Source organism: Salvelinus sp. IW2-2015, linkage group LG1 (assembly GCF_002910315.2).
Source record: "Salvelinus sp. IW2-2015 linkage group LG1, ASM291031v2, whole genome shotgun sequence".
NCBI lineage: Eukaryota > Metazoa > Chordata > Actinopteri > Salmoniformes > Salmonidae > Salvelinus > Salvelinus sp. IW2-2015.
In genome coordinates, this window is record NC_036838.1 from 24,743,985 (window position 1) to 24,768,299 (window position 24,315).

Below are 24,315 nucleotides of genomic sequence, written 5' to 3' on the forward strand. Positions count from 1 at the left end.
CATGAAAGATCAACACTAAAAGTGCACAGCCATTATACTGGCTGCTACTATACGGTATCTTTCATCTAGCAGCTAGCCGCCCTTTCCTTCCAACCCTATTGGGAAATAGTCAGTCACCCACTGGCTACGAAGCTATTTCCATCCACTCTTATCTGCTGCTGCTTGACATTCAAAACTCTAATGACTATCAGTCAGTCACGTGAAGAACACAGCAAGTGGCGGTTGGGCGGAGCAAGGAACTAGCTAATATGTCACAGTCACACTCTCAAAAATGGCTATATTAGATTTACATAATGCTGTTTTCACCAAAGTTCAATGGGTTCGGCACACTGTCTGCCATATTGGCACCAAATGCTCTGTGATATTACATTTGAATTCTAATTATCAGGCTTACGGGCAATATGGCTCTGGCTGGAGCTATAGAGAAGACTTTTTAGGAGACAACAGGGACATTTCAGTCCTCTAGGGCCGCAGTGGAGTGAGGTGGTGTGTTCAGCGGGGGGGCATCCTAATAAAATACTAGGGCTTCACTGAATGGGCTTCACTTACATGTATGTGTGTGTGTGTGTGTGTGTGTGTGTGTGTGTGTGTGTGTGTGTGTGTGTGTGTGTGTGAGAGAGAGAGAGAGAGAGAGAGAGAGAGACTGTGTGTATGTCTGTGTGTGAGACTGTACGCATGTGTCTGTGTGTGCAGATGAGCTTTTCCATTATACTGGCTGCTTGCAGTTATCGTAGCAAAGCAGAACTTGGATCACTGCATCACTGGTTTTCTAACATTGATTTGAACATTTTGATTTGATACATTGTTAATATCAGTGTCATATGCCCCAGTAAGCAATTATAGTGCCTGTAACTGTATTTAGACATAGCCTATTTAAAAACAAGTTGTGGTTTCGTTTTGATTATAATTTTAGGCCTCATCAATAGTGAATTTAATCGTGCTTATTGACAACGTTTGGCATGTCCACGGCATGTCCACGGAACAAAAGTGATCCATACTGTTCCGGAACAGAACCGTTCTTTTAAAAGCATGGCAACCAGTTAATAATGTTATTTTACGTTCCAGGTATTTTTTTCTAGTCCCACAACAAAATGCAACAAAGTGCCTATGCAAAGCGGATTTAGGCTACCTGCCCCTCCCCCCTCCGAATCATAGGCTACTTTACTGACATTACAAGCTTGATTCAGAAGATAGGGAGAGATATGTTTTATTAGCTAGAGAAGAATGGATAAACGCTTGTTAATGATACTATAGGGCTAGTTATCACGTTTCATTTCGTTGGATTTATGAACTACAAAAAAATAAGACGTGTTTTTAACACTGGTGCCACTCTGCACACACAAGCGTGTTAGCTAGTTCAAAGGACATTCAAATATTAAGGCAACAGACTATGGAGGGTTTTACGCATATCCAAACTTTTCACAGAAGCTGGACAACGATCTAAAATAAAGAGAAAGGGAGAATATCCACTCACTGCTCCCAAATAGGTTTTATAAACATTATGGAACCATCTTTCAGAATGCATTAACACATTCTCATCATAAAGCTAGGACTGACTTATTCTAAGAAATGTGCAACACATGTTGAATTAAACTGTCTCCCTCTAATATTGAATATCTTACTCCTTCCACAGCCAAGAGACTCAAACTAATCTTTGGGCTTCTTATAATCTTCTTTCCTCTCCTCTCCCCTCTTTCACTGTCTTATCCATCCCCCTTCTCTCCTGTATTCCCTCTCATCTATTCCCTCTCCTCTCCTTTATTCCCTCTCCTCAAATTAAAACGAGAAACAAGCAATATGTATTTTTTTATATAGATCTTTTTTAAACAAAAACAATATTTCTTAGTAGGTTGGGGTCAGAAGCATGCTATCATAAAATCTGCAGGATAAAAAAAAAGACTTGAATCAGCTTTCGTTATTGTAGCCTAGGCCCAGAGTAAAGGAGGGAGGGCTTGGTTTTCAGTCATGTGAAATGGAAAACGAGCAATTGTTACAAGAAAATTAGTTCTAAATACAAGGGTCACCATCATCATCTCATCTCTTGTTCCATGATGGGCATATGGACACATGCAGCCAACATGGAGTTTTTCTTTTTTTACGCACATCCAAAACGGGAGCTTGCAAAAATAATGTAGGCCTACAATACAGCGATAAAAATGGGATGTCCGCTGTTTTGCTGCTCCCAAACTTGATCTTTTAATAAAGCATGGGTGCTTAAAGGGATAATCCACCCCAAAACACTAATTCCTATGAAAAATTCCTTAAAATATCAGTTTAAGCAAGTACAGTATAGAGAATCATTGTACCATCTAAACCGCTGTGAAATATATTTTCCATAACCAAAACTATTGTATGTTCAGCTGTTTGACGCTGGTGTCCAAAACCGAAAGTAAAAGACAAAAGAACTAAACTTAAGAACGGGAAGCATAGAAACAGTGCACATAGAACAGATCTACCAGTTCTTAGACTTGCTTTCAATGTAAATTACATATCTATAACTATCATTTCTACGTGAATTTGATCAGGTCAGCCATAAAGTTACATATTGCAGCTTTAAAAAAAACTTTTTCGTGAAACACATGTTTTGCTTATGTCATTACAACAAGGATGGTAGCAACATGTGAAAATCGTTGTGGGAATCTGTTGCAGCTCAATTTGATTACAAAACCTAAAATGCAATGCTCTCTCTCTGGGCTGGCTGGCTAACTAGGTAGCAAACGTAGCTACACTAGGGTGACCAAACGGGGACAGTCCCCGTTTTTGGTGGCCTGTCCCTGACTGGAGAAGTACCCGGAAATGTCCCCGTTTTTAACTGTGTGTTCAAAACAGACCGCAAAGTGAAATAATATTTTACGTGGCAAGAAAGACCAGGCAACAGAGCCTACCGGTTGACGTCTCAATCACGTTGTGCTTGTTTTGGCCAACAAAGGGGGCTGCGCGCTATAGCGGCTTCATTCCCTCTTCTTCTTCTACTACTAACTACTTATTTGCGCTAGTTTTAGAGAAAACTGCTGTGGAAAACTCAGCCAGAAGCTATTAAGTGTCAAGAGAATCCACAACATCATCACAAATGTATTTTCAAGCCAGGTAAGTTAGAATCATTTGAGATACTAGCTAGTGATGTTATGTCACAATGTATAAAATAGATAGATGATCTGCTCTATAAGGTTTTAAATAAGTTATACTAGCTAACGTTAGTCTACATAGCTAAGTTAGCGAGCTACTGTCATGGTAGCTAGGTTATGATTATATTAAATTAATGGATAACCTTAGCATAATGTTTTCTGTTAGAGTGGAGAGGAAGGAGAGGAGGAAGAGTGGATAGGAAGAAGAGTGAAAGAGATAGAGGAGGAAATGTAAAAATATTATTACAGAGCCTAACAATTTATTATTGGGAATCTGTTAAACAAAGTATTTTATCTAATAGTGTACTATTTATTATTAAAGATTGGAGAAGAAGGAGAAGGAAAAATTAAGGGAGTAAAAAGAGTGAAGCGAGGAGAGTGTGGAAGAGTGAGGTGGAAAGGTAAAGAGAAGGAAAGGAAGAACGAGAAGGAAGACAAGAGGAGAAAGATTGGAGGAGAAGAAAAAGTTGAGAGCAAGAAGAGTGACAAGGAGAGAAGAAGAGCAGACAGAGGAGGTACAATAGCTCTTTCCAAGAAACGGAAATGCCACTTTACTGACAACATGATGAAAGAATTTCCATTTATAAGCTCAGGTCAAGAATGGTTCACTGCACCCTTTGTAATTCCTCTTTTTCAATTGGCAGCGGGGGAAGAATGGCAGTGGTAGAACATTAACAGATGAAAAAGCATAAAGCCTCTCTGATTGTCCGTGTTGGTATGCCCTCTGTCACCACATTCTTCAAGAAGGTAGAGCCTTCCCAAGAAGAATATGATTTAGCTGTGCAGGAGGGTGTCTTTGCATACCACACGATGCAACACAATCATAGTTACAGATCTATGGACTGCACAGCACAACTGACACGGAATATTTAGATCCGGTTGAATTTGTGTCCCTGTCCATTTATGCGTCAAATCATAGACATGTAAAGCTGCTGACAATAGTAGTCAGATACATGATGGCAGCACATCTGTGGAAACAAAACTGCTTGATTTTGTTGAATTGAAAGGAGAAACAGCAGAGGAAATTGCAGCGGAGGTCCTGATGGTCATCCAAAAATGTAACCTGGAAAACATTCTCTGCCGACAACAAATACCAACTTTGGAGGACTGAATAGGCTGGGGAGGTTGAATGTCCATACCAAAGTTAAAAATGCTCTGCAGCGGGAGGTGATTGACTTAGGTTGTCCTGCCCACATCATTCATTACACAGCCTGAACAGATTTGCATATGATTCCCCTTGATGGTGAGTACCTGCTCAAAGATATTTTCATATTTTTATATTTTCACCATCAGAGTAGAAAGACTGAAGAGCTTTTGTGAGTTTGTTGGCCAGGAGTACCATAACATTTTATTACACAACAATGTTCACTGGATGTCCATGCTCCCTGCTGTAGAAAGAGTGCTGAAAAGGTATGTGCCATTGAAATCCTTTTTTCTTTCTGAAGACAAAAGCCCTGTTGTCCTGCGAACAATGTTCGAAGATCCACTGACTGAACTTTGCCTGGCCTTTGCCTGGCCTAAGAAACGTTGAGGCAAAATTGACTGCAAGATGTGATGAAAACTTCATTCCAGTTTTGGTCAGAGGACTTCTGAGAGAGCTAGAGGAAAATGGAGCAATGTCTAAAGAGAGCTTCTCAAAACATCCCACTCATTCGTCACTACAGCTGTGAACTACTTGCAAGAAAATATTTACATTGTCTCCGTTTAAAAAAGGCAACCTCAGCGTGAAGAGATCCAGAAGGCAGCAGGCACACTGCAGGAAAAATGCCCCAATGTGACCATCAATGAGGATGTTGTGTGTGACGAGGTTACTGGCCTGCAAGAGTTCCTAAAGGGGGGATCGCTTGAAGAATGGAAAACATCTGAGACACTGCTTAGTCAGAGATGGAGCACGGTGGTTACCCACTTCAAAGAGAACGACATCACATCACTAACCTGGCTAGATTAGCGTCTGTTGTCATGTGCTTACCTGGAAGTAATGCACCAGTCGAGAGAGTGTTCTCTCAAATGAATGATCTATGGACAGCAGCAAGAAATAGGTTCACTGTTCCTACCATCAAGGCCATGCTTATTGTGAAGACAAAATTCATCCTCCCCTGCCAGGAGTTCATGGAGAAGCTGGCCAAAGACAGAGCAATCCTGAAGAAGATACATTCTTCTTCTGAGAAATATACAGATTAGGTTGGTATAAGTATATTATGTAGTTACCAATCTCCTCATCATCTTATTTCTTTATTATGTTATTAAGTATTTCACATATACTATTGTCTCTGTTTTTAAAATTTTGCTCATGTTCTCTTCTGCTCTTGTTCTAACCAGACTACCAGGACCACTGAATGGCTGTTCAGATCGGACAGTTCTGTCTTGTCTGTAGTGTTTCTGTAATATAGTTGTTTTCTCTGTCTATCAGTGTGCATGTTAGACTAAATACATGAAACCCGGAATTGTCCCCCTTTTTTATTTCATAGATAATAACATTGGATATTTTAATGACATATTGACCGCCGAACTGCAAATGTTCCCGGTTTTCATTTCCGAAATTTGGTCACCTTAAGCTACACACAATAATACCAAAGTCAATACCAGCATGTGAAGTAGCTAGCTAGCTGTAAAATTGCCACAAACAAACTGTGCCATATACTTAGGATTCTCTCACAGAGTTCAACTCACAGTTGCTATGGCAACACCAGCCCTTTCCCACATTTCTCACAGACACACTTCTTTTTATTGGTGAGTCTGAGATATGGCTTTTTCTTTGCAACTCTGCCTAGGAGGCCAGCATGCCGGAGTCGTGTTTTGCGGGTACTATTTAATGAAGCTGCCAGTTGAGGACTTGTAGAGGCGTCTGTTTCTCAAACTAGACACTCTAATGTACTTGTCTTCTTGCTCAGTTGTGCACCGGGGCCTCCCACTCCTCTTTCTATTCTGGTTAGAGCCAGTTTGCGCTGTTCTGTGAAGGGAGTACTACACAGCATTATACGAGATCTTCAGTTTCTTGGCAATTTCTCGCATGGAATAGCCTTCATTTCTCAGAACAAGAATAGACTGACGAGTTTCAGAAGAAAGTTCTTTGTTTCTGGCCATTTTGATCCTGTAATGGAACCCACAAATGCTGATGCTCCAGATACTCAACTAGTCTAAAGGTCCATTTCATTGCTTCTTTAAATCAGAACAACAGTTTTCAGCTGTGCTAACATAATTGCAAAAGGGTTTTCTAATGTTCAATTAGCCTTTTAAAATGATACACTTGGATTAGCTAACACAACGTGCCATTGGAACACGGGAGTGATGGTTGCTGTTAATGGGCCTTTGTACGCCTATGTAGATATTCCATTTAAAAAATCTGCCGTTTCCAGCTACAATAGTCATTTACAACATTAACAATGTCTACACTTTATTTCTGAACAATTTGATGTTATCTTAAATGGACAAAAAAAGTGCTTTTCTTTCAAAAACAAGGACATTTCTAAGTGACCCCAAACTTTTGAGCAGTATGTGGACAGCCCTTCAAATTAGGGGATTTGGCTATTTCAGCCACACCCGTTGCTGACAGGTGTATAAAATCGAGCACACTCCATAAACAAACATTGGCAGTAGAATGGCCAGTGGTCAGTTCGTAAAATCTCTGCCCTGCTAGAGGTGCCCCAGTGAACTGCAAGTGCTGTTATTATGAAGTGGAAACATCTAGGAGCAACAACGGCTCAGCTGCGAAGTGGTAGGCCACAAAAGCTTATAGAATGGGACCACCGAGTGCTGAAGTGCGTAGCATAAAAATTGTCTGTCCTCGGTTGCAACCGAGTTCCAAACTGCCTCTGGAAGCAATGTCAGCAGAAGACCTGTTCGTCGGGAGCTTCATGAAATGGGTTCCATGGCAGAGCAGCCACACACAATCCTAAGATCACCATGCGCAATGCCAAACGTCAGCTGGAGTGGTGTAAAGCTCGCCACCATTGGACTCTGGAGCAGTGGAAACGTGTTCTCTGGAGTGATGAATCACGCTTTTCCATCTGGCAGTCCAAAGGACGAATCTGGGTTTGGTGGATGCCAGGAGAACGCTACCTGCCCCAATGCATAGTGCCAACTGTAAAGTTTGGTGGATGAGGAATAATGGTCTGGGGCTGTTTTTCATGATTCGGGCCAGGCCCCTTAGCTACAGTATACAATTAATCTAGACGATTCTGTGCCTCCAACTTTGGCAACGGCCCTTTCCTGTTTCAGCATGACAATGCCCACATGCACAAAGCGAGGTACATACAGAAATGGTTTGTCGACATCGGTGTGGAAGGACTTGACTGGCCTTCGCCGAGCCCTGACCTCAACCACATCGAACACCTTTGGGATTGATTGGAAAACCAACAGAGCCAGGCCTAACATCAGTGCCCGACATCAATGTCCGACCTCACGAATGCTCCTGTGGCTGAATGGAAGCAAATCCCCGCAGCAATGTTCCAACATCTAGTGGAAGCCTGCCCAGAAAATGGAGGCTTTTATAGCAGCAAAGGGGGGACCAACTCCATATTAATGCCCATGATTTTGCAATGAGATGTTCGACGAGCAGGTGTCAACATACTTTTGGTCATGTGCGGGGCGGCAGGTAGCCTTGTGGTTAGAGCGTTGGACTAGTAACCGAAAGGTTGCAAGATCGAATCCCCAAGCTGACAAGTTAAAAATCTGTCATTCTGCCACTGAACAAGGCAGTTAACCCACTGTTCCAAGGACGTCATTGAAAATAAGAATTTGTTCTTAACTGACTTGCCTAGTTAAATAAAGGTTAAATATATATATACATATTTTTTTAATATAGCAGCAAAGGGGGGACCAACTCCATATTAATGCCCATGATTTTAGAATGAGATGTTCGGCGAGCAGGTGTCCTCATACTTTTTCATGTAGTGTATGCCTCATGGGTCTTCCGGTCACGGCCGGCTGTGACGCAGCATGGGATCGAACACGGGGCTGTAGTGATGCCTCAAGCACTGCGATGCAGAAAATGCCAGAGCGACAGTTTTAACATGGCGAGAAAAAAATAAAAAAAATAAAGTAAAGCTACAAATCCAAATAATTCTGATTAAATGAATCCATAAGGTAGTACATAATTCATTACAAGACTTGCACCGCCTTAGCGCCAGCTAAGCGCCAGCTGAAAATATAGCCCCCGTACATTGGGTTTCATATCTAAACCTCTGATACTGTGGAAAACCTCCACACAACCTCCAGTCAACCTCCAGACAACACCCTACACAGCTAATCTAAGCAGTGTCCAGCCATATCCAACAACCTCAGCTCTCTAGGGATCAACTACAAAATTCACACAATTATTTATGCGCTTTCTGATCAGGCTGAGGGTGTCCCCCCGTGTGTGTTTTGTTCATGCAGAATGCGTCTTTCTGTGTCCCACCTCGTGTCTGACGGGATCCTCGATGCCGACCACACAGATGCAGGTGAGCTCATCAAGGATGTCGGCCTCGTTGTCCCAGTTTGGTTCTCCTGCCTCGGCAGGGAAGTCCCTGTAGGCCACACAGATTGTCCTCAGACCGTCACAGGCCATGGGCTCAATCACGTTCTTCACCATCTCATCACGGTCCTTAGGCTTGAAGATACGTGGCTCCCCGTTCGTGTTCAGGATATGAGAACATCTAGAGAGAGGGAAGGGGGAGAGATGTTTAACTCATCACGTCACAGATGATCAACTCCATCGTTCTCTGTGTATCCGTTCATCAGTGAAAGACAAGACCAATCGCCCTCCCTTCCGTACTTGCGTAGGACGATCTCGGAAGCTCCCTTGCTGTACATGCGGAAGCCACTACCGTCTGTGTTCTTCAGCACCGTGCTCATGCTCTTACGGGACGAGTTGAAGGTGTACACCTTGAAACACACCACTCAGTTATAACTATCATATTACACTATATTATTATAGTACAGTAGTTTGTGTATAAGTTAGCTCTCTGTAAGAATAACGGGTAGTAGGTTATTTGAACATTTTGACTTGGGGCCACCGGGAACAAAACACACATATACATACATTGGATAGACAAGTTACAGATTGCACCATTAGCGTTATGGATACATTTTGAAGCAGCTACACACCTTGTACAGATTCTCTTCAGGAATCTCGTCCCTGATTGGCTGGTAGTCTCTCTTCAGTTCCAGCACAAAGCCCAATAGGGAGCACTCCGTCTTGTTGCCAACGTGGCGGGGCAGACCTCCCTCCTTCTCTGGGGACTGGAGCAACAAAAACGTTACACATACCCTACATACTGTATCCTACCAACATACCGTATCTTACCAACATGTATATTTCATGAAGACATACAGTAAAAGGGACATGGAGACAGGCATCATATAGAGTGGAAAAGCAACCATGTAGATATGCACTAGAGAAGAAGACACTATGCCTTCGTATGGATGTGCACACACTGTGTCGAGGCCTGGTGGCGATCCATATGACGGGGCGCTACGCTCCACGGAACGAGCGGAGATGAGTGAGGGCTACTCCTAAGGGCTATTTAAAGCCTGTGTCTTCCATCTTGTGTGATTATCTGAAATGGTGTTGATGGGCTGATGAATGGGAAGGCAGCATACATTTTTCTGAAATGCCATTATGGACCATTACTGAAGACTGGGACGATATTAGCGTGTGCTTCATGTCTGTGTGTGTGTGTGTGTATATGCGTGCGTGATAGTGAGACGTGAAGGTTTATCGTGAGTGCTTGTTCAATTTGAGGTTGCGTGTATACAGTGTGTGTCTCTCGCTTACCAGAATCTTAGTAGTATAGGCTGAGTTGATGGCGATGCTGTTGACCAGGACTTCCAGTGTGGATGGTTTGATGACGTCGGGTTCCGGTACTTTCTTGTAGTGTGTGTCTCCCAAGTAGGCCTGCACCACGGTCATACGGTTCATGGTGAGGGTGCCTGTCTTGTCAGAGCAGATGGTGGTAGCGTTCCCCATGGTCTCGCACGCATCCAGGTGACGCACCAGGTTATTGTCCTTCATCATTTTCTACACAGGGGACAAGACAGACAGTAGAGGTTAGAGCTGTGTGTGTGTGTGTGTGTGTGTGTGTGTGTACCTGACAGAGTAAGTCTGGGAGATGGTGACAGCTAGCGGCAGCCCCTCTGGCACTGCCACTACCAGCATCGTGTGTGTGTGTGTACCTTGACAGAGTAGGCCAGAGAGATGGTGACGGCTAGGGGCAGCCCCTCAGGTACAGCCACCACCAGAACAGTGACTCCGATGATGAAGAACTTGACAAAGTATTGGATATAGATGGGGGTACACTCCTTCAGCCATGGGCGACCCTGCACCCCGAACGTGTCAATCACGAAGTACAGGATGAGAATGATAACCGTCAGAGCTGACATGATCAGACCTGGGCATAGGACACAAAGTAGACAGTTGCAATCCGGCTGTCAAATCCAGGAGAAGGCATATATGAACGATGACGTGTGTCCATACGTTTTTAAGACCTCCTCTGCCTTCCCAATCTGCACGGTCTGTCTCTGTGTGTCTCTCTGTGTTTTTCTGTCTGTGTGTGCTCGTTAATGTTGTCACAATACCAGATTTTTTTTATTTTGAGTTTAATATCAGGATACGCGATACCGTCACAATATCAGATACCAAAACGGCACCACGGCAAAAGAAAAAGGCACATTAGCCAAAGTCACAGAATGGCACTTCCAGACAGATCTTTTGAGTTCAATATCCTTACATACATACAAGCAATCCAACTACATAACAATATAACGGTAATCATTTATTTCAATGGTAAATCTCTATTGATAAAATGGGTAAATCAAGATGTAGCAATACAGGTGAATGCATATTCAATAGGAGTGTGCACATGCATTGAGTTATCGAGCTTCGTTTGTGTGATTTCATGGGGCTATAGATGAAAAACTGTTTCCATTTGGGACTAATTGTATTGTACTGATCAACAACATTTGCATAGAAGAAGCAATCTGTTCTTTGATAATAGTGTGCGCGGTCTATTTAAGACCCATGATGTCATTCACACACACACACAGTTCGAGGCTCAAGCAAAGATCATCTTGACTGGGAGAGACGTGAATTAATTAAGTTTTGGTGACAATCAGCTTTTAAGTCAGCAATATTTTGCGTTATGGTTTGCATATTATCACACATAAGGTACAATGGTAGTACATCGATGTTCGCTTCAGCTGTACAGTGCCTTCAGAAAGTATTGATACTCCTTAATATATTCCACTTTTTTGTGTTACAGCCTGAATTTTTATTTAACTAGGCAAGTCAGTTAAGAACAAATTCTTATTTACAATGACGGCCTACCGGGGAACAGCAAATGTTTTGTTTCTCACCAATCTATATACACAATACATAATGACAAAGTGAAAACATGGTTTTAGAAATGTTTTCAGAAATATCTCATTTACATAAGTATTCACACACCCCTGAGTCAATAATACATGTTAAAATCACCGTAGACAGTGATTACAGATTTTAGTCTTTCTGGGTAAGTCTCTAAGTGCTTTGCATACCTGGATTGTACAAAATTTGCACATTATCCTTTTCAAAATTATTCAAGCTCTGTAAAATTGGCTGTTGATCATTGCTAGACAACCATTTTACAAGTCTTGCCATAGATTTTCAAGCAGATTTAAGTCAAAATTGTAACTCGGCCACTCAGGAACATTCACGGTCTTCTTGGTAAGCAACTTCAGTGTCGATTTGGTCGTGTGTTTTAGGTTATTGTCCTGCTGAAAGGAGAAATAATCTCCCAATGTCTAGTGGAAAGCAGACTGAACCAGGCTTTTCTGTAGGATGTTACCTGTGCTTCGCTCCATTCCATTTATTTGTTATCCTGAAACCCCCCCCAGTTCTTAATGATTACAAGCATACCCATAACATGGTGCAGCCCCCATTATGCTTGAAAATATCAAGAGTGGTACTCAGTAATGTGTTGTATTTGCCCCAAACATAACTTTCTATTGAGGACAAAAAGTTAACTGCTTTGACACATTTTTTGCAGTATTGCTTAAGTGAGTGCCTTGTTGCAAACAGGATGCATGTTTTGGAATATTTTCTATTCTGTACAGCCTTCCTTCTTTTCACTCTGTTAATTAAGTTAGTATTGTGGAGTAACTACAATGTTGTTGATCCATCCTCCGTTTTCTCCTACCATAGCCATTAAATTCTAACTGTTTTAAAATAATCATTGGCCTTATGGTGAAATCCCTGAGCGGTTTCTTTCCTCTCCGCCAACTGAGTTAGAAAGGACGCCTGTATCTTTGTAGTGACTGGATGTATTGATAGACCATCCAAAGTGTAATTAATAACTTCACCATGCTCAAAGAGATATTCAATGTCTACTTTTTATTTTTTACCCATCTACCAATAGGTGCCCTTCTTTGCGACGCATTGGAAAACCTCCCTGGTCTTTGTGGTTGAATCTGTGTTTGAAATTCACTGCTCGACTGAGGGACCTTACAGAAAATTGTACATGTGTGGGGTACAGAGATGAGGTAGTCTTAAAAAGAAATCACTTGAACCATTATTATTGCACACAGAGTGTGTCCATGTAACTCATTATGTGACTTGTTAAGCACATTTTTACTTCTGAACTTATTTAGGCTTGCCATAACAAAAGGGTTGTATACTTTTCAGCTTTGTTTTTTAAATGAATTTGTTAAAATGTTTAAAAACATTATTCCACTTGGATATTATGGGATATTGTGTGTAGGTCCGTGACCAAAATAATCTAAATTTAACTTCTTGCAACTATAGGGGGTGCTGTTCCGCATTAGCATATTTGTGTCTCCAAATTAAACTGCCTCGTGCTAAATTCTTGATCGTACAATATGCATATTATTGTTATTATTGGATAGAAAACACCTTCTAGTTTCTATAGAAGTTGGAATTTTGTCTCTGAGTGGTACAGAACAATTTCTACAGCACTTTTCATGACAGGGTTCAGATTTCAGAAATTTTTACCTCTGATCTGGGGTCTGTTTATAAGGCCACAGTGAATGCTATGAAGAAACCGACACTGCCTACGTCTTCCTCTGGGTGTCTGTACGTCATCACGTTTTCAATGAAGTCGATGGGACGTTCACAGCCATTATAAATGACAAAAATGTACAGAGACCGTCCTTTCTCAACGTGCGCCTCAAGCGTGAAGGCCATCGGACCTGCCTCGTTCCAAATCGTTTTCTAACCAGCAATATTTCTCCGGTCATGTTTTCAGTCGTTATAGTTGTTAAAAACATCATAATGTAGTTAATTTGAGCCGTTTTATATCAATTTATATCCGTTTAGTGCGATTTTGAGGAATTTCTTTGTTGTGCGTTCTGAAAGTTTGGACACACGTTTTAGGGAGTCGGTCGTTGGTGGTGGACATTTCGAAGGACAGAGGACATCTATCGACCAAAAGACGTTTATAACATAGAAAGGATACATTGCCCAAGAATATGATGGAAGAACAGCTCAAAGTAAGCAATATTTAATATGATAAACCGTGTTTCTGTCGAAATATTTTAAACGCATAATTCGCCATTTTGTTTGGTATAGCTTCACTTGGCCAACCCTGTATTGAAAAGTAAGGATAATTTTAAAAATGTAAATCCGCGGTTGCATTAAGAACTAATTTGTCTTTCGATTGCTGTCAACCCTGTATTTTTTAGTCAAGTATATGATTAGCTTTCAATTAAACTAGATCACTCTGATAGATGACGTCAGACATATTGAGGCTTGATTTCCTAGTATTTTTATTGTGTAACCACGGTTTTGTATGGCTAAATATGCACCTTTTCGAACAAACTGTATATGTATATTGTAAAATGATGTTACAGGAGTGTCATCGGAAGAATTCTGAGAAGGTTAGTGAAAAAATTAATATATTTTGGCGGTGATTACGTTATAGCGCTCTTTGGCTGGAATCGATGCTCTGGTAACGTTTGTTCATGTGGTATGCTAACTTATCGATTTATTGTGTTTTCGCTGAAAAACGCTTAGAAAATCTGAAATATGGTCTGAAATCACAAGAACTGGGTCTTTCCATTGCTATGCTTTGTCTATTTTTATGAAATGTTTTATGATGAGTAAATTGGTCATACACGTTGCTCTATCTAGTAATTCTAGTCGATTTGTGATGGTGGGTGCAATTGTAAACTGTGATTTCTACCTGAAATATGCACTTTTTTCTAACAAAAACTATCCTATACCATGAATATGTTATCAGACTGTCATCTGAAGAGGTTTTTTCTTGGTTAGTGGATATCAATATCTTAGTTGAGCCGAATTGGTGATAGCACCTGAAGGAGTAAGAAACTGATGGAGTTAGAATCTGTCTCTTATACACATCTAGATGTGTATAAGAGACAGGTGCTAGCTATGCTAATCAGTGTGTGGGGGGTGGGGGGTGCTCCCGGATCCGGGGTTGATACTCGTGAAAGGTTAATCCATTTTAAATTCAGGCTGTAAAACAACAAAATGTGGAGAAAAAAGTCAAGGGGTTTAATACTTTACTTTCTCTATGCTGATCATCTCTCAGTAGATGGCGTGAGACACATTTGACAGAAGTACAGAAAGTAACAAAAATTTGAATACCGAACCGTTTTTTATGTTCTAGTATCGAAACAGTTCAGACGTTTACCGTGCAACACTAGTGTCGTCATTAATCTACACACAATACCCCATAATGACAAAGCAAAAAATAGGTTTTCAAAAAAGAAAAGACCTTATTTACAGAATTATTCAGACCCTTTGCTATGAGACTTACTGAGCTCAAGTGCATCCTGTTTTCATTCATCATCCTTGAGATGTTTCTACATCTTGATTGGAGTCCACTTGTGGACAATTCAATTGATTGGACATAATTGGGAAAGGCACACACCTGTCTATATAAAGGTCCCACAGTTGACAGTGCATATCAGAGCATAAACCAAGCCACGAGGTCGAAGGAATTGTCCGTAGAGCTCCGAGACAGGATTGTGTCGAGGCACAGATCTAAGGAAGAGTACCAAAACATTTCTGCAGCATTGAAGGTCGACCAAGAACACAGGGGCCTCCATCATTTTTAAATGGAAGAAGTTTGGAACCACCAAGACTCTTCCTGGAGCTGGCCGCCCGGCCAAACTGAGCAATCGGCGGAGAAGGGCCTTGGTCAGGAAGGGGATCAAGAACCCGATGGTCACTCTGACAGAGCTCCAGAGTTCCTCTGGGGAGATGGGAGAACCTTCCAGAAGGAAGACCATCTCTACAATCCTTGATGGTAGTGGCCAGATGGAAGCTACTCTTCAGTAAAAAGCACATGACAGCCCACTTGGAGTTTGCCAAAAGGCACCTAAAGGACTCTCAGACCATGAGAAACAAGATTCTCTGCTCTGATGAAATCAAGATTGAACTCTTTTGCCTGAATGCCAAGCATCACCTGGCACCATCCCTACGGTGAAGCATGGTGGTGGCAGCATCATTAGACTACTGCAATGCTCTACTTTCCGGCTACCCGGATAAAGCACTAAATAAACTTCAGTTAGTGCTAAATACGGCTGCTAGAATCCTGACTAGAACCAACAAATAAGATTATATTACTCCAGTGCTAGCCTCTCTACACTGGTTTCCTGTTAAGGCAAGGGCTGATTTCAAGGTTTTACTGCTAACCTACAAAGCATTACATGGGCTTGCTCCTACCTATCTTTCCGATTTGGTCCTGCCGTACATACCTACACGTACGCTACATTCACAAGACGCAGGCCTCCTAATTGTCCCTAGAATTACTAAGCAAACAGCTGGAGGCAGGGTTTTCTCCTATAGAGCTACATTTTTATGGAATGGTCTGCCTACCCATGTGAGAGACGCAGACTCGGTCTCAACCTTTAAGTCTTTACTGAAGACTCATCTCTTCAGTAGGTCATATGATTGAGTGTAGTCTGGCCCAGGAGTGTGAAGGTGAACGGAAAGGCTCTGGAGCAACGAACCGCCCTTGCTGTCTCTGCCTGGCCGGTTCCCCCCTCTCCACTGGGATTCTCTGCCTCTAACCCTATTACAGGAGCTGAGTCACTGGCTTACTGGTGCTCTTCCATGCCGTCCCTAGGAGGGGTGTGTCACTTGAGTGGGTTGAGTCACTGACATGATCTTCCTGTCTGGGTTGGGTTGTGCCGTGGCGGAGATCTTTGTGGGCTATACTCGGCCTTGTCTCAGGATGGTAAGTTGGTGGTTGAGGATATCCCTCTAGTGGTGTGGGGGCTGTGCTTTGGCAAAGTTGGTGGGGTTATATCCTGCCTGTTTGGCCCTCTCCGGGGGTATCATCGGATGGGTCCACAGTGTCTCCTGACCTCTCCTGTCTCAGCCTCCAGTATTTATTCTGCAGTAGTTTGTGTCGGGGGGCTAGGGTCAGTCTGTTATATCTGGAGTACTTCTCCTGTCTTATCCGGTGTCCTGTGTGAATTTAAGTATGCTCTCTCTAATTCTCTTTTTCCCTCTCTTGGAGGACCTGAGCCCTAGGACCATGCCTCAGGACTACCTGGCATGATGACTCCTTGCTGTCCCCAGTCCACCTGGTCGTGCTGCTGCTCCAGTTTCAACTGTTCTGCCTGCGGCTATGGAACCCTGACCTGTTCACTGGACGTGCTACCTGTCCCAGACCTGCTGTTTTCAACTCTCTAGAGACAGCAGGAGCGGTAGAGATACTCTCAATGATCGGCTATGAAAAGCCAACTGACATTTACTCCTGAGGTGCTGACTTGTTGCACCCTCGACAACTACTGTGATTATTATTATTATTATTATCTGACCATGCTGGTCATTTATGAACATTTGAACATCTTGGCCATGTTCTGTTATAATCTCCACCCAGCACAGCCAGAAGAGGACTGGCCACCCCTCATAGCCTGGTTCCTCTCTAGGTTTCTTCCTAGGTTTGGGCCTTTCTAGGGAGTTTTTCCTAGCCACCGTGCTTCTACACCTGCATTTCTTGCTGTTTGTGGTTTTAGGCTGGGTTTCTGTACAGCACTGAGATATCAGCTGATGTAAGAAGGGCTATATAAATACATTTGATTTGATGCTGTGGGGATGTTTTTCAGCGGCAGGGAGTAGGAAACTAGTCAGGATCGAGGGAAAGATGAACGGAGCAAAGTACAGAGAGATCCTTGATGAAAGCCACCTGCTCCAGAGTGCTCAGGAACTCAGACTGGGGCGAATCCTAAGCATACAGGCAAGACAATGCAGGAGTGGCATCAGGACAAGTCTCTGAATGTTCATGAGTGGCCCAGCCAGAGCCCGGATTGAACATCTCTGGAGAGACCTGAAAATAGCAGTGCAGCGACGCTTCCCATCCAACCTGACAGATCTTGAGAGGATCTGCAGAGAAGAATAGGAGAAACTCCCCAAATACAGGTGTGCCAAGCTTGCTGCGTCACACCCAAGAAGCCACAAGGCTTTCTAAAAACAGTTTTTGCATTGTCATTATGGGGTATTGTGTGTAGATTGAGATAAAAATAAATAAAAACATTTTAGAATACGGATGTAACATATATCAGTTTATGTCCATCCGTGTGTGTGTCCGTGTAAGTGTGCATCTCCGCCTCGGTCCTCACCTGCCTTCCCGATCTGCACGGCTAGTTTGGTGAGTTTGCCCTGCAGCACAGACTTCTCCTTCTTGTTGACCTGAACCTTCTTCACCCGTTTCACCTCCACCTCAGGCTCCTTCTCCTCAGACTCAACCGCCTCGTCACTCTTCAGGGGCTGGATCTCCAGGGCAATGCCGTCCTGGGTCTTAGCTATTGGATAGGGTAAAGGGATGGGGAAGAGGGATGGATGGGATAGAGGGAGGGGGTAAAGGGAAGTGGAGTGGGAGGTTGAGCGGAGGGAAGCATTTAGTAGTGGTGTGGGGAAGGTTTGGGGGGGTTAAGATAGTGATGTGAGGTTGAAGATGATTGGTGGTGAGGTTTTGTTGGGTCGGGGAGAGGCGCAGCAACAGTAAGGGGATCAAGGAGGGGTTGGGGTGAAGGGCAGAGAGACACAGAGAGGTTGTGGTTCAGTTGCAGTTGGAAGAGAGACAGAGACACAGTCAGTCACCAAACCACCAGACTCAGGTCCTGAACAGTGATCCACTGAAACAACTCAGCTGCGGATCACTTAGATCTCTTTAACCAGAACAAATCCCTTAAGGTGATCAACACTGATGTTATTATGTGTTGTTACCTGTCAGTTTGATGGAGAGTTCAGCAATGTGATGTATTCTTCATTAAAGGAAAATTGGTATTAAAAAAATTTAATAATCGACTGATTGTTTAAGTACTCTTATGCAGAAATGAATCATTATGAAAGAAGGAAGGTATTGGAAAGAGTAAACACATAGCACAGAATTCAGCAGGAAATGCTTGAGATAAAAGGATTTAATGATACAAAACGGATTTAAAGCAGCAATTTAACGATTTACAACTTGTCCCAGAGTCTATGGAGACATTTTTACAGCATTCATGTAAACAGAGAATAGATTCAGAACAAGAGATACAGGTTGTACATTTTACAATGCTTCCTTGTCGGGGGATTGTCAACTGAACATTTTCCTCTCTGCTACAGAGCTCAGTCGTGTTTTACATACGCAAATATGAGATTTGCATTTCACCACTTCAACAGCTTAGATTTGCTCTGTTTGTTCTCTGGGAGCATTGTGATCCCTGTGTTTCATCTTCATTCTGCCAACAACCTGGCACTGCAACAAGTCACTATATCTATTTCACAATATAATAAAGGTGAAAAAGTAAAGGATGAATAAAGATATCAGTATTCTATGGTAATCAGTGCCTTATGCATTCTTTTGGATTCCATTTGTGGCACATGCAACAATAGTCAGTTCACACAAAAGCAGTACATTCACAATCTAGCAGGATCATTTTGTACCGTCTACTTGTGTTGTTTTTGCCTTGATAATATGACTTTACATGAGTCCCCCTGCACTGAGCAGAACAGGCCACCAGTCTCAACACAAAACCCATTAGAACAGACCAGAATAAACACAGCCACACACTGACTGGACTGGCAGACGGACGGACTGACTCACGCACAGCACTTACAAACGCAGCACGGACCACGCACCACGACGAAGAAGGGGGGCGAGTGTGTGTCACGAAAAAAAAAAACATGTCAACAAACAAAGAAACCGACAAACTGCAAAAAGATACCCCCAAAAAACCAAGCAGAGCGTTACAACCACCACAAAGAGAGAAGGAGGATAAGAGGTAGAAGAGGAGGCTGCAAATCTCCAGAGGTAGGTTTTTTTTTGCGAAAGAGAGAGAGAAAGAGAGACAGAAAGAGAGGTAAACAGTGATAAGAGAGTACGAGACAGCATGAGGTCCTGAGCAACATCCTGGAAAGAGGCAACAGTGAGAGAAATTAAAGAAAAAAGAAACAATAGAGAAACAGAACAGACAACAATCCACAGCCAATTGATACTGTCAGGGTGCAATTCCCACACTGAGCCACTTCCCAGAGCTAATGCTGTCTCCTTAACCCTTAGAGACTAGTGTTAGATATTCTACTATTCTATTATTATTCTGTTAAGATCCCTTCTCTGTTACACTAAACCCAATCACTATTACCAAATTCACAGATCCTGCATGGTATCAGGGGTCCTACAACTCCCATTCCATTACCTCTCAAGAGCCAGAGATGACTTGGCGTCCATAAAGCTACACTGGGTTCACTACAATTCAAAATAAGTATTTTCAGAATATGATATGTTGTGAAGTGAATGCAGGTCAGGTTGACATGTCCCAAATAATTTAATCTTCTCCTGCTCCAGCAATATTTCTCCATGCTAGAAAGGAGAGAATCTGTTCACTAGTGCTAAAGTCCAAGGGCGAGGGGAAAGAGAGGGCAGGAGGGCTGGGGAGGTGTAAGTAGCAGATGCTCAGACCCTAGGAGGCTGGGGGACGGTCGGGTGTGTGAAGGGGAGGCGGGGGGGGGGAGGGATAAAGCTTGGATGAGTTCTGAATGACACGCCACATGGAGGGTGGGAGGGTGGACCCGTCCAGGCCAGGAAAGCTGGAAGAGCTTCAACACCTGGGTCCTTTTTTGAATGTATCTGACCTCTCCACATCTGACACACGCACACATTTAATTTTTTTAAAATTTTAATTAAACCTTTATTTAACCAGGTCAGTCTTGTTGAGATGAAAATATATGTGGAATGTATCTTTTTAATCTCAACATAGCATGTGAGGATGGTGAAACTTCTAGAACTAACCCGTTTGCAGCTCTGTGAGCGAGATAAAGCTAAACCCATTTAGCTCTATAAGGGTTAAACATCTACTGGAGTTAAATAGATCCGAATGATATAACTGTAGTCAATAACGGTAATGCTGAATGCTAACCCTAGCTAGCTTAGTGATTGATTGGGTCTGCTACGGTGGCATTGACGGCCTACCCCACTTCTCTCTGTGTGCCAGTGGCAGGTGAGAGTTGCATCCTTCCACAGGTAAAGCGAGACGAGAAGAACCTCCCCTTTTCAGCAGGTGGAGGGAAGCGAGAGTGAGAGAGACAGAGTGAGACGGACACGAGACTCCCAGACTGCTGCTGAATGGAGGGGGGAGGGAGGGATGGAGGGGTTACCTTTGTTGCGATTTTCGGGGGGTCCTTGTTTTTTACCTGTTCAGACAGAGAGAGAGAGTGCGGAATGCTGACAACATGGCTTAAAAAGGAAATTAAAAAATCATAAAGCCAAACAGAACAGAAGATCAAAACAATAGAAATTCACGTGTGTTGGGGGCTGGAAGGGGCCATCAGAGGAGAGAGAGCACTAGTTGGTTTAAGGCTGGAGAGTATAAAATAGAGCATCCACCCATAGACAGCAGGTCGGTTACTGATGACTGGTTACACTGGGCTCTTGTCTGTTTCGATCAATACATGTGTGACTAACGGCAGTAAGTTTATAAAAACACATGCACATACACGCACACAGACATACGCACACACACATCCCGTCCATTCACTCATGCCCCTGTCTTGACATTCAGGGAAGCAGTCATTTCAGATTGATGTCAGACAGACGAAGAGGCTGCACTGCCGCAGGTTTTTCTCCTTCTGCCTGAGAGTGGTGGTGAAGAATGGGGGGGGGGGGTATGTGTCAGTTCAAGATGTGTGTAGCCCTGAAAGGGGGTGTATGTGGAGATAAGTTAGGGTTAGGGTTACCTACTCTATGAGTAACTGTATCAGTATGTGTCTCTGGCAGAGGTGTCTGTGTGTGTGTGTGTGTTTGACTGTCTTTGTGTGTGTGTGTGTGTGTGTATACGTGTTTGATATACGTGTTTGACATGTCTTTGTCGTGTGTGTGTGTGTGCTATGTGTGTGTGGTGTGTGTGTGTGTGGTGGGTGTGTGTGTTGTGTGTGTTGTGTGTGGGTGTGTGTGTGTGTGTGTGTGTGTGTGTGTGTGTGTGTGTGTGTGTGTTGTGGTGTGTGGTGTGTGTGCGAGCATGAAGGGGAAGTGTGTGTGCATGAGTGAACGCATGGGAGGTGAGTTTGTGTGTGGAGGTGACACAGCCCTCTTTCTGTTTCCATTCTCGCTGTACACACCTGTCTCAGAGGAAGACAGCCATTTCAACATCTAGTGTGTGTGCCTGTGTTGCAGCCAGTGTGTGTGTGTGCCTGTGTTGCAGCCAGTGTGTGTGTGTGTATCTAGCCTGTACTTGCTCTGATCTACTTTCTTATAAACCCATAACATTAAGATCATGATGGTGGCGCTCTGCGATTTCGTGAACAATTGAAATCACAGTCTAATTCTGTGATGACATGAGATGCCAATTGGAATGAGTTGTCGCCTTGCAGCTCCCTCCTCCGAGCAGGCACATTCAGCCCCTTTAGAATGAAAGCCTGAAGAACTGAAATCTGAGCAAAAAACTCTTACCAAACAGAAAAGGAGACGTAGCAGAGTGTTAGTACGGCACACGCGCTTATTACAGACCATATTGATAGATACACAGATCAAATGTATTGGGAGGCCTCTGTTGTTTAACGTGATCATATCTATCCACGAGCTTCACCACATCAAGTCCTTCGAGAGGTAGATGCATGACGGACGTTGAACACATACAGCGGTGTCACCGCTTTAGCGCTTCTCACTTCAGCGCCTGTGACGTCATAGATCTAGTAGGTTAAGTACAGGGTTCTGACAATGGCGTTCCAGTGTAGTTAGAACAGATACGAAAGGGAGGGAAGGATGAAGGAGTGGAGAATGAAAGTCTTCTTCTTTTTTTCTCTGACAGTAAGTCTGTGGTATGGACATAAAATGACCACCCATGAACAGAACCACTTCGGGGAAGGAGTGGTCTGGAAAGGGCATTGGCTTGGATGTGAAATCTAACACCAAGGATTCGACAAAATAAGGATAGGACAGCGAAGTCAATGAAACTGAGCATTCAGAATGGAACCTCTGGCCTCCATAGTACAGTGTCTATCATGGCCGTCCCATTCTTCTTCACAACATTCTCGAGTTCAACAGACAGTATGGTTACTCAACCTCCCACCAGAATCTTACCTCAGGGATCCAGCAAACAGAGAACTCGCGTAGAAAGACCGAGAGAGCTCGGCAGAAAGAAACAAAGAAAGGAGACCGCTTGTAAAAAGCAAGTCACTGACTCTCTGTGAACTGTGACCATGCGTTTGCCAATTGTTCCCTGTTTATCTCTCACCTTTCTTGATCTTCTTTTCCTCGTCGCTGTCTCCCGCCCCCAGCAGAGTGAAGATGATTCCAGTCTGGGAGTTGAGACCCACCGCAGACACCACCATTCTGCCTGATCCCTCCATCACATGGGTGCCTGGAGGAGGGAGGGAAGGAAAGAGAAAGAGAGAGAATACTAGTACATAAACAGAAAGGTCATGACTGTGCTACAGTATACTGTATGTATGAATGACTGTACTGTATGTTACTCCATTGTGTCCTCCATTTTCAGTCTCCATATACTACATCACACGCTTTATGTTATCATTAAAGCTAGAATCCTTAGTTGCTACACCAAGTTTTGGACTTATAAATGAGTGATATATACCCATTGATTCCTGAAGACTATAACTTATACGTAAATGCCTCATGGGCTTATTTCAACTGTCGTACCCCATCAGAACACAAAGTATAAGATTGGTCTAAAACAATGTTTGTAAACAACGTAAATGTAAACACACTTTGCATAGCATAAAAATATGCTTAAAACTATAAATTGGTATATCATGGATGCTCAGTGCTTGCATCCATAGCTCTGTCTATGAATTTGAGAGTGGTAAAAAAAAAAGTAGGCCCATCCCACAGCTTTTTACAAAAACAGAAGCGGGATGAAAGCTTTGATAGTTTGAATTGCGGATTCTATCTTTAAAGGGGCAAAATGGATGTAGCAACTGCATATGACCCTTTTTAAAGACAAAGTTCCTGACTGGAATATGTTCCCGGGATTCTTACGATGGCAATGAGGAGTACACTACATCAGTCACTGGCTTTATCAATAAGTGCATCGAGGACGTCGTCCCCACAGTGACTGTACATTTCTACCCCGACCAGAAGCCATGGATTACAGGCAACATTCGCACTGATCTAAAGGGTAGAGCTGCCACTTTCAAGGAGTGGGACTCTAACCCTGAAGCTTATAAGAAATCCCACTATGCCCTCAGACGATCCATCAAACAAGCAAAGTGTCAATACAGGACCAAGATCGAATCATACTACACCAGCTCCGACGCTCGTCGGATGTTGCAGGGCTTGCGAACTATTACAGACTAGAAAGGGAAGCACAGCCAAGAGCTGCCCAGTGACACAAGCCTACCAGACGAGCTAAATAGAGGCAAGTAACACTGAAACATGCATGACAGCATCAGTTGTTCCGACGACAGTGTGATCACGCTCTCCGCAGCCGATGTGAGTAAGACCTTTAAACAGGTCAACATTCACAAGGCCGCAGACGGATTACCAGGACGTGTACCCCGAGCATGCGCGACACACTGGCAAGTGTCTTCACTGACATTTTCAACCTCTCCCTGTCTGAGTCTGTAATACCAACATGTTTCAAGCAGACCACCATAGTACCTGTGCCCAAGAACACCAAGGTAACCTGATTAAATGACTACAGACCCGTAGCACTCACGTCTGTAGCCATGAAATGCTTTGAAGGGCTGGTCATGGATCACATCAACACCATTATCCCAGAAACCCTAGACCCACTCCAACTTGCA

General features: G+C 43.1%; 1 protein-coding gene across 7 annotated transcripts in view; it reads right to left on the reverse strand.

Moving 5' to 3' along the window:
- The window catches only part of LOC111963489 (plasma membrane calcium-transporting ATPase 1), a 160,006-nt gene that overhangs the window by 54,749 nt on the left and 80,942 nt on the right, over positions 1-24,315 (reverse strand). For 5 of the 7 annotated variants that reach the window (XM_023986978.3, XM_023986985.2, XM_070443433.1 and 2 more), the window contains 8 exons: positions 22,788-22,913; positions 20,713-20,748; positions 17,694-17,876; positions 10,281-10,495; positions 9,883-10,125; positions 9,213-9,347; positions 8,881-8,990; positions 8,524-8,761 (listed from right to left, as the gene is read on the reverse strand). In XM_023986978.3, the coding sequence (XP_023842746.1) occupies positions 8,524-8,761; positions 8,881-8,990; positions 9,213-9,347; positions 9,883-10,125; positions 10,281-10,495; positions 17,694-17,876; positions 20,713-20,748; positions 22,788-22,913 (1,286 nt within the window). The remainder of the gene's footprint in view (positions 1-8,523; positions 8,762-8,880; positions 8,991-9,212; positions 9,348-9,882; positions 10,126-10,280; positions 10,496-17,693; positions 17,877-20,712; positions 20,749-22,787; positions 22,914-24,315) is intronic. The other 2 variants (XM_023987002.2, XM_023987012.1) reach the window with 1 other exon arrangement.